The 11,658-nt window shown below is 46.3% G+C and overlaps 2 protein-coding genes across 3 annotated transcripts; one reads left to right on the top strand and one right to left on the bottom strand.

Annotated features, from left to right (window-relative positions):
* The first annotated feature begins 1,080 nt into the window (after positions 1-1,080).
* NDUFA3 (NADH:ubiquinone oxidoreductase subunit A3) lies at positions 1,081-4,273 on the top strand. The gene is given in 6 exon segments (XM_048516873.1): positions 1,081-1,155; positions 1,157-1,190; positions 2,551-2,625; positions 3,286-3,363; positions 3,767-3,955; positions 4,226-4,273. Coding segments are annotated over 5 exon segments (339 nt in total). The 5' UTR covers positions 1,081-1,095; the 3' UTR covers positions 3,859-3,955; positions 4,226-4,273.
* A 2,396-nt stretch (positions 4,274-6,669) lies between these two features.
* Positions 6,670-11,649, bottom strand: TFPT (TCF3 fusion partner). 2 transcript variants are annotated; one of them, XM_048517456.1, is made up of 6 exons: positions 11,480-11,649; positions 10,311-10,539; positions 9,438-9,508; positions 9,275-9,344; positions 8,877-9,113; positions 6,670-7,122 (listed from the first exon to the last, which is right to left on the bottom strand). In XM_048517456.1, the coding sequence occupies exons 1-6, from the start codon at positions 11,545-11,547 to the stop codon at positions 6,988-6,990; spliced, it is 810 nt and encodes a 269-aa protein (XP_048373413.1). In that variant the 5' UTR covers positions 11,548-11,649; the 3' UTR covers positions 6,670-6,987. The 2 variants fall into 2 exon arrangements, with proteins under 2 accessions (XP_048373413.1, XP_048373414.1); XM_048517457.1 differs by lacking the exon at positions 11,480-11,649 and adding an exon at positions 11,440-11,464.
* Between the last annotated feature and the right edge of the window lie 9 nt (positions 11,650-11,658).

Raw genomic sequence — 11,658 nt, 5'->3', positions numbered from 1 at the left:
ATGTATTAGAGGCACCCAAGAACTACAATCTAGAACAAAAAAACACACAAGCAATGAGCATTTATTATTCTTTCCAGGCCAAAAATGCCTCCGGGACAGCAAAAAAGCCCAGAATGGGCATTAAACGAGTAAGAGGACCACAAAAAAAAACACTGTGGCATGCATTAGAGGCACTCCAGAACTACAACCTAGAACAGGGGTAGGGAACCTGCAGCTCGAGAGCCGCATGCGGCTCTTCTGCCCTTGCACTGTGGCTCCACGAGCCGAGCCGCCGGCCCCATCCTTGCCCACCCTGCAGGCAGCAGGGCAGGCGCACCAACTGCCCACGGTTGGCTGGGAGCTCACATGCAGGAGCTCCCCTCTCGCCTGCCCCGTGGGAGCGGGACGGGCGCTTTCCTAGTGGCCGGCGAGGCTGAGCCGGCGGCTTCATCCTTGCCCGCCCTGCAGGCAGCAGGGCGGGCGCATCCATGCGCTTCTCAGAATGAGCGGAGTAAAAGGTAAAAAAAACCCTATATATATAGTGTTATCTTTATTTTAAATGTCAAAAATTATTTGCGGCTCCAAGTGTTTTCTTTTCCCGTGGAAAACGGGTCCAAATGGCTCTTTGAGTGTTAAAGGTTCCCTACCCCTGACCTAGAACAAAAAACCCGCACAAACAACATGCATTGATTAACCATTTCACACGGAAAGGGGGATCTGGGTTATCTAACAAATAGAGTAGTCTAAATAAAATCAGGGAGATCAGTTTGGAATAAGGGAGTAAGGTTCACATGTTTTGATCTAATTCCCTTAAATCTAGAACAGTGCAACCACTGATGGACCAAGGAGTCAACTCGTCCAGTATTGCCAGGCGCACAATCTGTTAGACGTTTCTATATTGTTGAATCTGCCTAATGAAAAAGCATCACAAGGCATCACATTAAAGCAAACATTAGATAGCAAACATCCGGACTTGCTGGAGCGCTTAGGCTACAAAATCTCTCCCCTCCCCGACAGAAAACCATTGCAGCTTGGAAACATTCAACAAGGCTCTGCAAAGCAGGGAAGAAGGCACCCAGTGGCACCTTAAAGACTATAGTCATTGTTTATTCCAGCATGAGGTTTCGCAAGGCGGAGAACCGGTATAAAACTACAGTTCCCAGAATGCTTTGCGCTTCTCCGGATCAATTGCAAGATGGCTGTTTTCGGCAGTAAGTGGAGCGATCATTTCTGCATGCGTTTGCTTGCGGGGAGGGAAAGCAATTCGTTTTAGTTGCAGGTGGGAGTTTTGGCCCCTTTGCCAAAGGCATCAGGGACAATGGATAGGGGTGCATTGGGGCAGGAGGATTCCCAAGGACGTTGAAAACATTAGATTATGACCTTTGGACAGTGGAGAAGGGATGTTGGAATGTGACTTTGTGAGAGCGGAGAATATGTGTAATTGTAGAGTTCAATGATCTTCCAGTCCCCATAATTCACTCCCTAGATTCCTTCTCCTTGCCCCAAGGATCTCAACCTTGTTCCCATTAGATCCCACCACGTGTGATTTTTGTCTCTGTTGTGGCTTAGAAAACCCTTCTGAAATGTGAATTATATCTCCTATTTTGTTCATCCACCCACTTTTGATGCCTCTAGGGATTTACAGCAGTTGTGTAATGCAATATTATTATCTTACTAGTTCTGGTGGGTTTTCCAGGCTGTGTGGCCGTGGTCTGGTGGATCTTGTTCCTAACATTTCACCTGCATCTGTGTGTAACAGTGTGTAACAGACTTCCCTCTGTGATACACCTCTGAAGATGCCAGCCACAGATGCAGACGAAAACCCACCAGATCCAGTTGAATCTGGCCGTGAAAGCCTTCGACAATACATGATTATGTTACATTACCAAAAAATATCATTTTACATTTTGAACACATAGCAGAACGCTAAAATGTTTACAAAAGAGAGGCTGTTGTTTATTCCTCGACAAGCTGAAATCCACATTCTTCAAAGAAGAAAACAGCACATATGTTGTCGTTTTCTTCTCGAATGATGACACCACAAACTCTCAGTGAGATTTTGGTCTCTGATACTACAGGTATGAAAAGTGAGGGGTTGGGCAAACTGATTTTGCTTGAGACAGTCCACTGAGCCAGTGTGTCTTGAGCAGGTAGGGGATCCAGATTCCTAGTTTTCCGCCAAAAGAATTTAAAAGAATGAATAAAGCATAAAAGAGAGTTTTCTGGTAATTAAAACACCAGGTTGTCTGGCTGCAGCCTCCCTTCTAGCATCTCTTGTCAAGGCACACTAACCATAAAATGGGGTGACTCCCAATGGCCACCTAGTTGAGCCTCTAGTCTACAGGTAATCATCTACAGGTAGTTTCTGAGCAGGTTGCCCCCAGATTATTCAATGCAGGTGAGCCGTGTCACTTTCTATAAGAGACCATCAAAGTGACCCCCCCCCCTCATTTTAGGGTCTCCGAAACTTACCCCAGCCCCCTGCTTCTTTTCTAATTAGACTCTAGTCCTTCAAAACCAGCTACTTAAAGCCATTTTGCTAATGATGCATGTTTCTGGGTGCTTCTACAGAAATCGGGGCATATCTGAAAAACGCTTGGGCCACGCAACCAGTTATTGTGGCCTCGTTTGCCATCGGCACCCTAGGTGAGTGTACGTGTGCGTTTTTTATTCCTCACAGGAACCTTGCTGAACACCTCCCACCTCCCGCCTTTTACAGCACTTTTTTTTTTGCCATCAAGTTGCAACTGACTTATGATGACCTTGTACTGTGTGGTTATTAGACCTGACTGCTAAATAAAACCTCCAGCTTCAGAGACAGTGTATCTCAGAATGTTAGCTGCTGGGGGGCAGCTTTTGTCCTGTTCATGGGTTTTCTGGGAGGCATCTGATTGACCATAGGAAATTGAAGAAGAAGAAGAAGAAGAAGAAGAGTTTGGATTTATATACCGCCTTTCTCTCCTGTAAGGAGACTCAAGGTGGCCTTCAAGCTCCTTTCCCTTCCTCTCCCCACAATAGACACCTTGTGAGGTCGGTGGGACTGAGAGAGTTCCGAAAAACTGTGACTAGCCCAAGGTCAGCCAGCAGGAATGTAGGAATGTGGAAACACATATGGTTCACCAGATAAGCCTCCACCACTCAGGTGGAGGAATGGGGAATCAAACCAGATCCTCCAGATTAGAATCCACCTTCTCTTAAGCACTACACCACGCTGGCTCTGGGGGGATCTTTGTTCTGATGCAGCTTAGTATGTGATGTGTTCTCCATGTCTTGTTGATGCACACCCTTCTCCCTTTCCTATTTCAGCTATAATTACTCCCTTTCTAAGCCCCTACACTAAGTACAGTGGAATGATCAACCAAGCGATGCCGTACACATATCCAGGTACAACCACCGACCTAAAATGCTCACTCTTTTTGGGGGGGTAGTTTTTACTTTGGGCAGTGGAGGAGAAAAACTGTGTGAGTTCTTGACATTGGTCTTTGCTGTGGGAAAATGATACCTGTGCTAGTTTAATCAGTTCTGGGAGAGAGAAGGGCGTTTGAGAGATCAGAAATTGACAGGTCACCCCAACAGTGATAACAGCTTGGGTCAAAGGGAAGGGCTGTTGATTTTGTACCTCCTGTGGACTTCTAGGAAGCATCTGGTTGGCCAGTCTAAGAAACAGGATGCAGAACTAGATAAAACTTCAGGTGTGATCCCCACAGGGTTTTTTTCATGTTACATTTCATCGCCACACGCGTGGGTCAAGGAACGTGTTCCCATTTCCCCCTCCCTTTCTCCACAGTCCCCGTTCGGGATGATGGCAACATGCCCGATATTCCCGCCCACCCTTGTGACAAGGAAGGCCCAAGCCTCGAGTGGCTGAAGAACTTCTGAGGCCTTCAGAAGACTTCCTGAGCCGCCACTGAAGAGTCCACCAATCCAACCCAACTGGTGCACCTTAATGCGTTGCAACCCTGCTGTTTTCACAGTGTTTTCCAGATAACAGGAACTATCAGTTTCTACCAGCATGGCCAATTGGCTACGCTGACAGAGGCTGATGGGAATTGTAGTTCCTGAACATCTGAGAGCCGAGGTTCCCTACCCCCCGTTGTAGATCCAGGGGTACAGGAACCTGCGAAGCTCTCCAGATGTTCAGGAACTACAGATTCCCATCAGCCCTACCAGCGTGGCCAATTGGCCATGCTGACTGGCTGATAGGGAATTATGTAGTCCTTATCTGAAGGCTGCTGGATTCTATTAATAGATGGAGAATGTTTCTAGAGTGTATTAAACATGCTGTTAACTTAAAGGACACGTTTTGTAGGGTTTGTTGTGGGAAGTTTCTCCAACACGGGAGACGAGACTCTTAGAACTCCCCAAAGCATGACTGAAAGTTTGTTCAGTGTGGTTCAGGTTCCACGGTTTCCTCCCTCGAGAGATGCTCAGGAATTACAGTTTTGCTAAGGCGTTAAGAAATCTCTTGCAGTATTTGCCATCCTCACAGAACAGCGCTAGTGGAACTTCCTTGGGCAAATCAGTAACCGTACAGACCTTTGAGGCAAGGTGTAAATCAAAGGAATTTAGCGGGGGGAAAAGTGGGAATGCTGTAGCACAGTGATGGCAAACCTTTTAAAGACCGAGTGCCAGGGGCGGAGCAAGGGAAAACTGTGACTGGGGCATGTGTGTGCCCCACGCCCCTGTCTGCCCCCGCCCTGCCCTGGAATGCCCTGAAACACCCCCATCACACCAGTGGTGGGATCCAAAAATTTTAGTAACAGGTTCCCATGGTGGTGGGATTCAAACAGTGGCGTAGCGCCAATGGGGCGGGGCGGGGCACGACGGGGGCGGGGCCAGGAATTCCAGGGGCGGGGCATTAATAATTTATTTGTTACTGTAAAAAACTCTTCCTGTAAAAAAAAAAAGTTCCAAATTTCCAGCTGGTATCTTTCTGTCCGTAATTTAAACTCATTCTAGCAAGTCCCATCGTCTACTGCCAACAGAAACAACGACTTCTCCTCTAATTGACTGCCTGTCAAATACTTAATACTTTCAAATACTTAATGTTGTTTCTAGAAATCAAAAGAAGGATACTTTCCTTAAACCAGGAACTTTACCATATTTCTACAACATGTCTTTGAAACAGCCCGACAGGGAGAATTATCCCGTTTTCTACCTTCGCTAACCAGCCACATAGGAAACAACAGGACTTTATGATTTTTGGACCTAATGGGATTTCTAACGGAAAAGCGGACCCAATTAGTAACCCCCTCTCAGCACACACAAATAATGAGTAACCCACTTTCAAGAACTGGTGAGAACCTGCTGGATCCCACCTCTGTGTCACACCCCTGGAACGCCCTTGCCACACCCCTGCAGGGGTACGTGCCCAGTGCGTTGCACACCCCTCACCCCCTTGACGCTATGCCACTGCTGAGTGCCCAAACTCAGGTGATGGTGCGCGTGCCCACAAAGAGGGCTCTGAGTGCCACCTCTGGCACCTGTGCCATAGGTTCGCCACCACTGCTGTAGCATCTTCAACAATGAGAAATATTTTCTATTCATGCTTGGTGTTTACAGTTGTCCGTCATGCAGGACTGCATTTTACAGACGCTCTCTGTCAAAAATTAAATTTAAAAAACCCCAAGTTTCTAATCCTTTTGGTTGCAACTATAAGCTGGAAAATGCATCGGCGCTGTCCAGGTCGGGCTTTTAAGCACTTTGCACAGCTGCAATACATTTTCAGTACAAGCAAATGTTTACTTTGTTTGCGTCATTTGTTACAGCTGTAGGATTCAGCTGTTAGGGGGAGTCAAAAAAACAAATAAGTGGGTTCTAGAGCAGTGGTTCTCAACCTGGGGGTCGGGACCCCTTTGGGGGTCGAACGACCCTTTCACAGGGGTCGTCTAAGACTCTCTGCATCAGTGTTCTCCATCTGTAAAATGGATAAATGTTAGGGTTGGGGGGTCAACACAACATGAGGAACTTTATTAAAGGGTCGCGGCATAAGGAAGGTTGAGAACCACTGGTGTAGAGCATATTCTAGTCTGAACTATCTCTCAAAGCTAAAATGACTAAACTAAGGCTGTCCTACTTCGGTCACTTAAAAATGTTAACTCGTAATAGCCTGTTTGGGGGGTGGGGGTGGACCTACCTGAGGAAGCAGTGCTGGCATAACTGGGGCATTCTGGGAGTGGGTCAGGGGCAGTCAACCTTAGTCGGCTTCCACTGCCCTCCTCACCCGTGCGCCAATGCAGCATTTTTCATGGCACACATCCATTATGCCCTATGGCAGGAGTGGCCAACCTATGGCGCTCCAGATGTTCATGGACTACAATTCCCAACAGCCCCTGCCAGCAGGGTCAATCTGTAACTCCATACTAGCAGGGGTCTTCAAACTATGGCCCTCCAGATGTTCATGGACTACAATTCCCATCAATCACTGCCAGCATGGCCAAGTGGTAGGGCTCATGGGAATTGTAGTCTATGAACATCTGGAGGGCCATAGTTTGAAGACCCCTGCTCCGTAGGTTGGCTACCCCTGCCCCATTGCGTATTTCAGCTGGTCAGGGTTTGGGGGTTTTGTTTGGGGTTTCCACAGCACAGAGAAGCCCTTTCGAGGTGCCACATCCCGCTGCCCAAAGGATCTGAATTGGGCTGTTGGTACCCATTCCCCCACATACTCAATATTAGAGTGTACATCAGAAGCAGAGTTCATTCACATTTTAATACATACTGGTTTGAATAATTCTATTATACACCGAGTGTTGAGTTTTATCATTTCATAAAATGTAGTGCAGTTCATTGCCTTGGTCCAAACTTCCTCTAAGCAACTCTGTCTCAGTTCCAATTGGATTAAAGTGTCATGGTCCATTTGTTTTTCTCCCTTAAAGATGAACAGGTGTACCCTTCGACAGTGTTCACTGGACCACCGAGTGGTCTGTTAACTTAGGAAAAGCGAACTGACGTGCAGGGATATAAAATGTCCCCTAGAGGTTTGGCAAGTGGTCGTGGAACGATCCATCTTCAGTCAAAATCCGAACAGGCTCCAGGGCTAGAAAACTTGGGATAATGAAGTAACTTGTCCCGGGGACTAGACTGTTGCCAGGTAGGTGCCAAGACATCCTCTTGCTCACAGTGGAAATCCTCTTCAGTTTTTATCTGCAGTTACAAAGCCCAAAACAGTTATCTGAAACACTCTCCATCCAAAGAGAGGGCTCTGTACGTCCTCCAGCCTTATAGGCTTCAGCAAGAATACATCACACACTTGCATGTGTTTGCTTAGCTTATTGGAAAAATGGGAGGCAGACTTTTCCAGCCAGAAGAAGAAGAGTTTGGATTTATACTCCACCTTTCTCTTCTATAAGGAGACTCAAGGTGGCTTCCAAGCAACTTTCCCTTCCCCTCCTCACAACACACACCTTGTGAGTTGGGTGGGGCTGAGAGAGTTCCAAAGACTAGCCTAAGGTCGCCCAGCAGGAATGCAGGAGTGCGGAAACACATCTGGTTCACCAGATAAGCCTCTGCCACTCAGGCGGAGGAGGGGGGATTTCAAACCCGGTTCTCCAGATTGGAATCCACCTGCTCTTAACCACTGCACCACGCTGGCGTTTGATGAACAGCATTAAGGGTACTTCCGTACTTAACAAAAATCAAGGAAGGTTCCTCAACTTTTTTGAGCCTGTGAGTTTTGAGACATGTACCGTTTTATCACCATAAAATGCACAAAAGGACTGCTACAGTGGCAGCAACTGAATCACAAAATGCTGAGAGTTTCCAGACCTATAACTGTGTTCACTTGTAGCCTTCCTTTCTCATGGGGGCCCAAGGTGGGTGATAAGTATGATGAGTAAAAATCTGCCATCAGTAAGCAGACTGCAAGACAGAACATTAGAAACTGACAGAAAAGATTTCTAGCAGCACAAAAAAACACAGCCAGACCAGTACTGTAAAAGGGGGGAAAGATCAATAGGCTAAATCAGACAATGTGTAGTAATTAAGAGCAGCAGATTCTAATCTGGTGAGCCGGGTTTGATTCCCCACTCCAGCACATGAAGCCTACTGGGTGACCTTGGGCCGGTCACAGTTCTCGCTGGAGCCCCACCTACCTCACATGGTGCCTCTTGTGGGGAGAAGGAGGGATTGTGATCGTAAGCCATTTTGAGACTCCTTAGGATAGAGCAGTGGTTCTCAACCTGTGGGTCGTGACCCCTTTGGGGGTCGAACGACCCTTTCACAGGGGTCGCCTAAGACTCTCTGCATCAGTGTTCTCCATCTGTAAAATGGATGGATGTTAGGGTTGGGGGGTCACCGCAACATGAGGAACTGTATTAAAGGGCTGCAGCATTAGGAAGGTTGAGAACCATTGGGATAGAGAAAAGCAGGGTACAATATAAACTCTTCCTCATCAGTGGTATTCACTCTGTGGTTTATTGACAGCTGCGTTCTGTTATCATAAAGCAAAAGAGCTACATGGCTGCCTTACACCCAGTGTGCTACTTCATCAAATGTTCACATACAGTTTTGGAGGGTGGATACTATAGCACCACATTCCTGCTGATCACTCTCCCATCCCCATATTCCACCCTCCTCGAGCACCATCTCCAGAAGTTTCCCAGCCTGGAGCTGGAAACACTAGGAAGCTGATACATTGGGCCAAATGGTGGTCAGAAGAGCCACAGATGTTATGCCAAAGAGCCATGTGGCCTCCAGGGCTAGACATTTGCTATAAAGATTAAAGACTGGATCTGCCAGGCAGCACACTGTGTGTGGCTGATCTCTTCACTGCACACAACGCAGACCTTGTGACTGGCTGCCATGACATCAAGAGACGTTCCTAAAGCATCACTCGGTAAGCAAGGGCCATACAGCTATCCATCAACATCCATCTTGAAAGTGGACATGTTCTCCAATACCTGGGCTGTGAACTCTTCCATGGGAAGCAACGCCGGTGTTGCACGCCGCAACCTTGCTTCCTTCTCCTCTCGTACATGGCGCCGGCGCTTCTTATTGGTTGGCCCCTCGGTAGGCGAGGGGCTCTCAGCTTCTTGGGCAGGCAAAGGTCCTGGAAGACGCCTGGGGGTCTCTTTCTCAGGAGGTTCGTTTTCTGTGTTTCCCAGTGTTGTGGCGTCCATGCTGTGGTTTCCTTCATCCTAAAAAGAGAACCCTATTGAGCTGGGACACTCCATTCAAACACCTTTTCACCTTCAATAAGCCACAGTGACAGGCTAGCAGTGGAGAGCAGTTATGGGGCACTGCAGGGGGTGCCATCTTAAGATTTTGCCTCTTGTGCCTCAAAGCAAATATTTCTTACCTCCAAGACTATATCAAGATGGCCCTGTCTATAGTCATCACCATAAGAGTCCAGCACCCTCATGAGTGACCTGAATTGAAGAAAAAGAGTAACAAAGACATGCTCAGGAAAGGACATCCCCACAAAAAGTCTACAAACAGCACATCCTGGCCTATTTCCTCACCTTCTTTCCTGTTTGAGCCTCATTGTTATTCTCTGGACCTGATGCAGCCGATTTAGCATCCTCTCATTCACCTACAATCATCAGTAGAGTTTGCAGAGAAACAATAGAATTGCAGTTATTTAAAACACTTATGAGATCATTTTATTTCCAGATAACTGGGAGCTAAGGTGAGAAACAAAAATAAAATCGGCACAATATAGCATAATTCTAAGAGTAATAGAATCAGAACGATGGTAGGAAATCTTTAAAAATAAAATGCAACCAGCAACTGCAATCTTTCAAGACTCCCATAAAACAATCACAATAAGAAGCCAAAGGCTCTTCTAAAGAACTCTGTTTTACAAACACTCAAACTGCACGGGATGTATATCTTCTAATTTCCTTCACAAGTCATCTATTCCACAGCACAGCTGCTGCCTCAGATATCCATTCTGTTTCACTCTCTATTATCTTGTCTTCTCTCTATCCACTTAATGACCCACATACCCAAACTCCACTTAATAAGCTCTGCCATTCGGCTTTTCATTTGGCACAATTTGTCTCTTGTTTACTCATGTCCTATAATCTTCCTAAACATCAGTCCCAGTCATGCAGTTTATTATAGCCTTCCTTTCTCTAAATTCTGATTAAAAAGCATTGGCACCAATTAATTAATTCAACTAAAAAACCTTCCAACATTATACAACCAAAATAAACATATTAAATAAAATAGTTACATATAGACGAACAAACCAAGCAAACCCATTTAGCACAGTCTTGTTGTCCACTGTACATGGCTTTCCAATTTCAGGCAAGGGAAGCTCTTTCTCATCAGAACATTTACCAGAGTTGCTAATTGGAGATGCCAAAAAAACTGAAAACGTAAATAATTACCTGCTCTAATTCTTTGCAGCGTCGAGCAAGTGCCTGGCATTTGCGCCGTGTCATTTCCTGCTGCCGTAACACTCCTTCTTCTTCCTCTTCCTCCTGCAGCCCCCCATCAGCAAACTCCACTTCTGTCTCTAATTCACTCTCAAGAATATTGCCCCCGAAAAGAGGGGGAAGTGCCAGTTCTGAGCCAGGAGGCACTGAGAATTCCTCAAACCCCACACCTGCCATGCTCCTAAACAGGAAAAGTAAGACAGAAAGAAGGTGGCACCCATTAGTTCCACTGCCTTCCCCCCCACCCACCCACCCCCACACTATGAATGGCTAATGGTAATGAAACAGTTTATTCCAAGACCAATATAGTTCCCAGGATCTCCCAATACCCTGCAATATTGGACAGCATAAATAAAAATAAAGGATTTGTAATACAGCAATTAACAAACAGGGCAGCCACTGTACTGTTTCCCCAATAGCGACTTTTTAAAATCATCACTACTGAAATATATTTCTTCCTTTATCCCTCCACATCCTGACCTGGATATCTCTAGCTAAGCAGAGTCACTCCTGCCAAGTATTTGGATGGGAGGCCTCCAAAGAATACCAAGGTCATGACGGAGAGGAAAGCAATGGCAAACCACCTCTGAACGTCCCTTACATTGAAAACCCCACTAGAGGTCGCCATAAGTCAAATTTACAGTTTTAAAAAAATCCCTCCATACATGCACCTACTCATATGTTCATATATAGGTACTCGATGTCAAGTACTCAGATCTTCCAAATTTCTGTACACAGCAGGAAAGCACTCCCCCCGCCCCCCGCCCCCAAAATTAACTGGATAAATTTTGAAATTCAGCTGATCTGACCCAAAGAGGACAAAAGGACAAAAATATGTTATACATCAGCAATCGGAACACAAAAGGAGAAAGTATATACTGCTGAGGCTTTGGGCTAATTCCTCATTTATTTCTGCGTTCAAACTTTTCACCAGCTCCATGAATACAATTATCATACGACAGAATTTTGGAATAAGGAACTCCGTTAAATGTCTCAGAGCCAGTTAAATGCCCAACTGCGAATGTTTGGGAGTCTCCAAGGGAGGAGCTGAACGGCTACAAGAAGGGCAACTCTAACTGACCTCCATGCACCAATCCCCCTTCCCTTAATAGCATCCTTACCGATGCCCACGATTCCGCCAAGGGTGCAAAAACAGACAGACCGTCCTCTGCTGATGACGTACGCACATCCGCAGCAACGGCGCTCAACCTGTCAAACACAGCCAGATGGGAGCGGTCGCGAAGAGCAAAAATGTCGCGCTCTGGTGACGTAAATTCCCAGCCGTGGAATTCTACCAATA

Source organism: Sphaerodactylus townsendi, linkage group LG15 (genome assembly GCF_021028975.2).
Source record: "Sphaerodactylus townsendi isolate TG3544 linkage group LG15, MPM_Stown_v2.3, whole genome shotgun sequence".
NCBI classification, from domain to species: domain Eukaryota; kingdom Metazoa; phylum Chordata; class Lepidosauria; order Squamata; family Sphaerodactylidae; genus Sphaerodactylus; species Sphaerodactylus townsendi.
Note: the sequence above shows the minus strand (reverse complement) of the source record. Positions and strands in the feature narration are given on the sequence as shown.

What these genes read in the sequence shown, in the direction of transcription:
- TFPT (XM_048517456.1), bottom strand. Translation starts at nt 11,547, where the DNA reads ATGTGCGTACGTCATCAGCAGAGGACGGTCTGTCTGTTTTTGCACCCT. An exon ending in TGGCGGAATCGTGGGCATCG is followed by an intron (nt 10,540 to 11,479) that starts GTAAGGATGCTA and finishes TTTCCTGTTTAG; the next exon opens with GAGCATGGCAGGTGTGGGGT. An exon ending in AGGCTCAAACAGGAAAGAAG is followed by an intron (nt 9,345 to 9,437) that starts GTGAGGAAATAG and finishes TCTTCAATTCAG; the next exon opens with GTCACTCATGAGGGTGCTGG.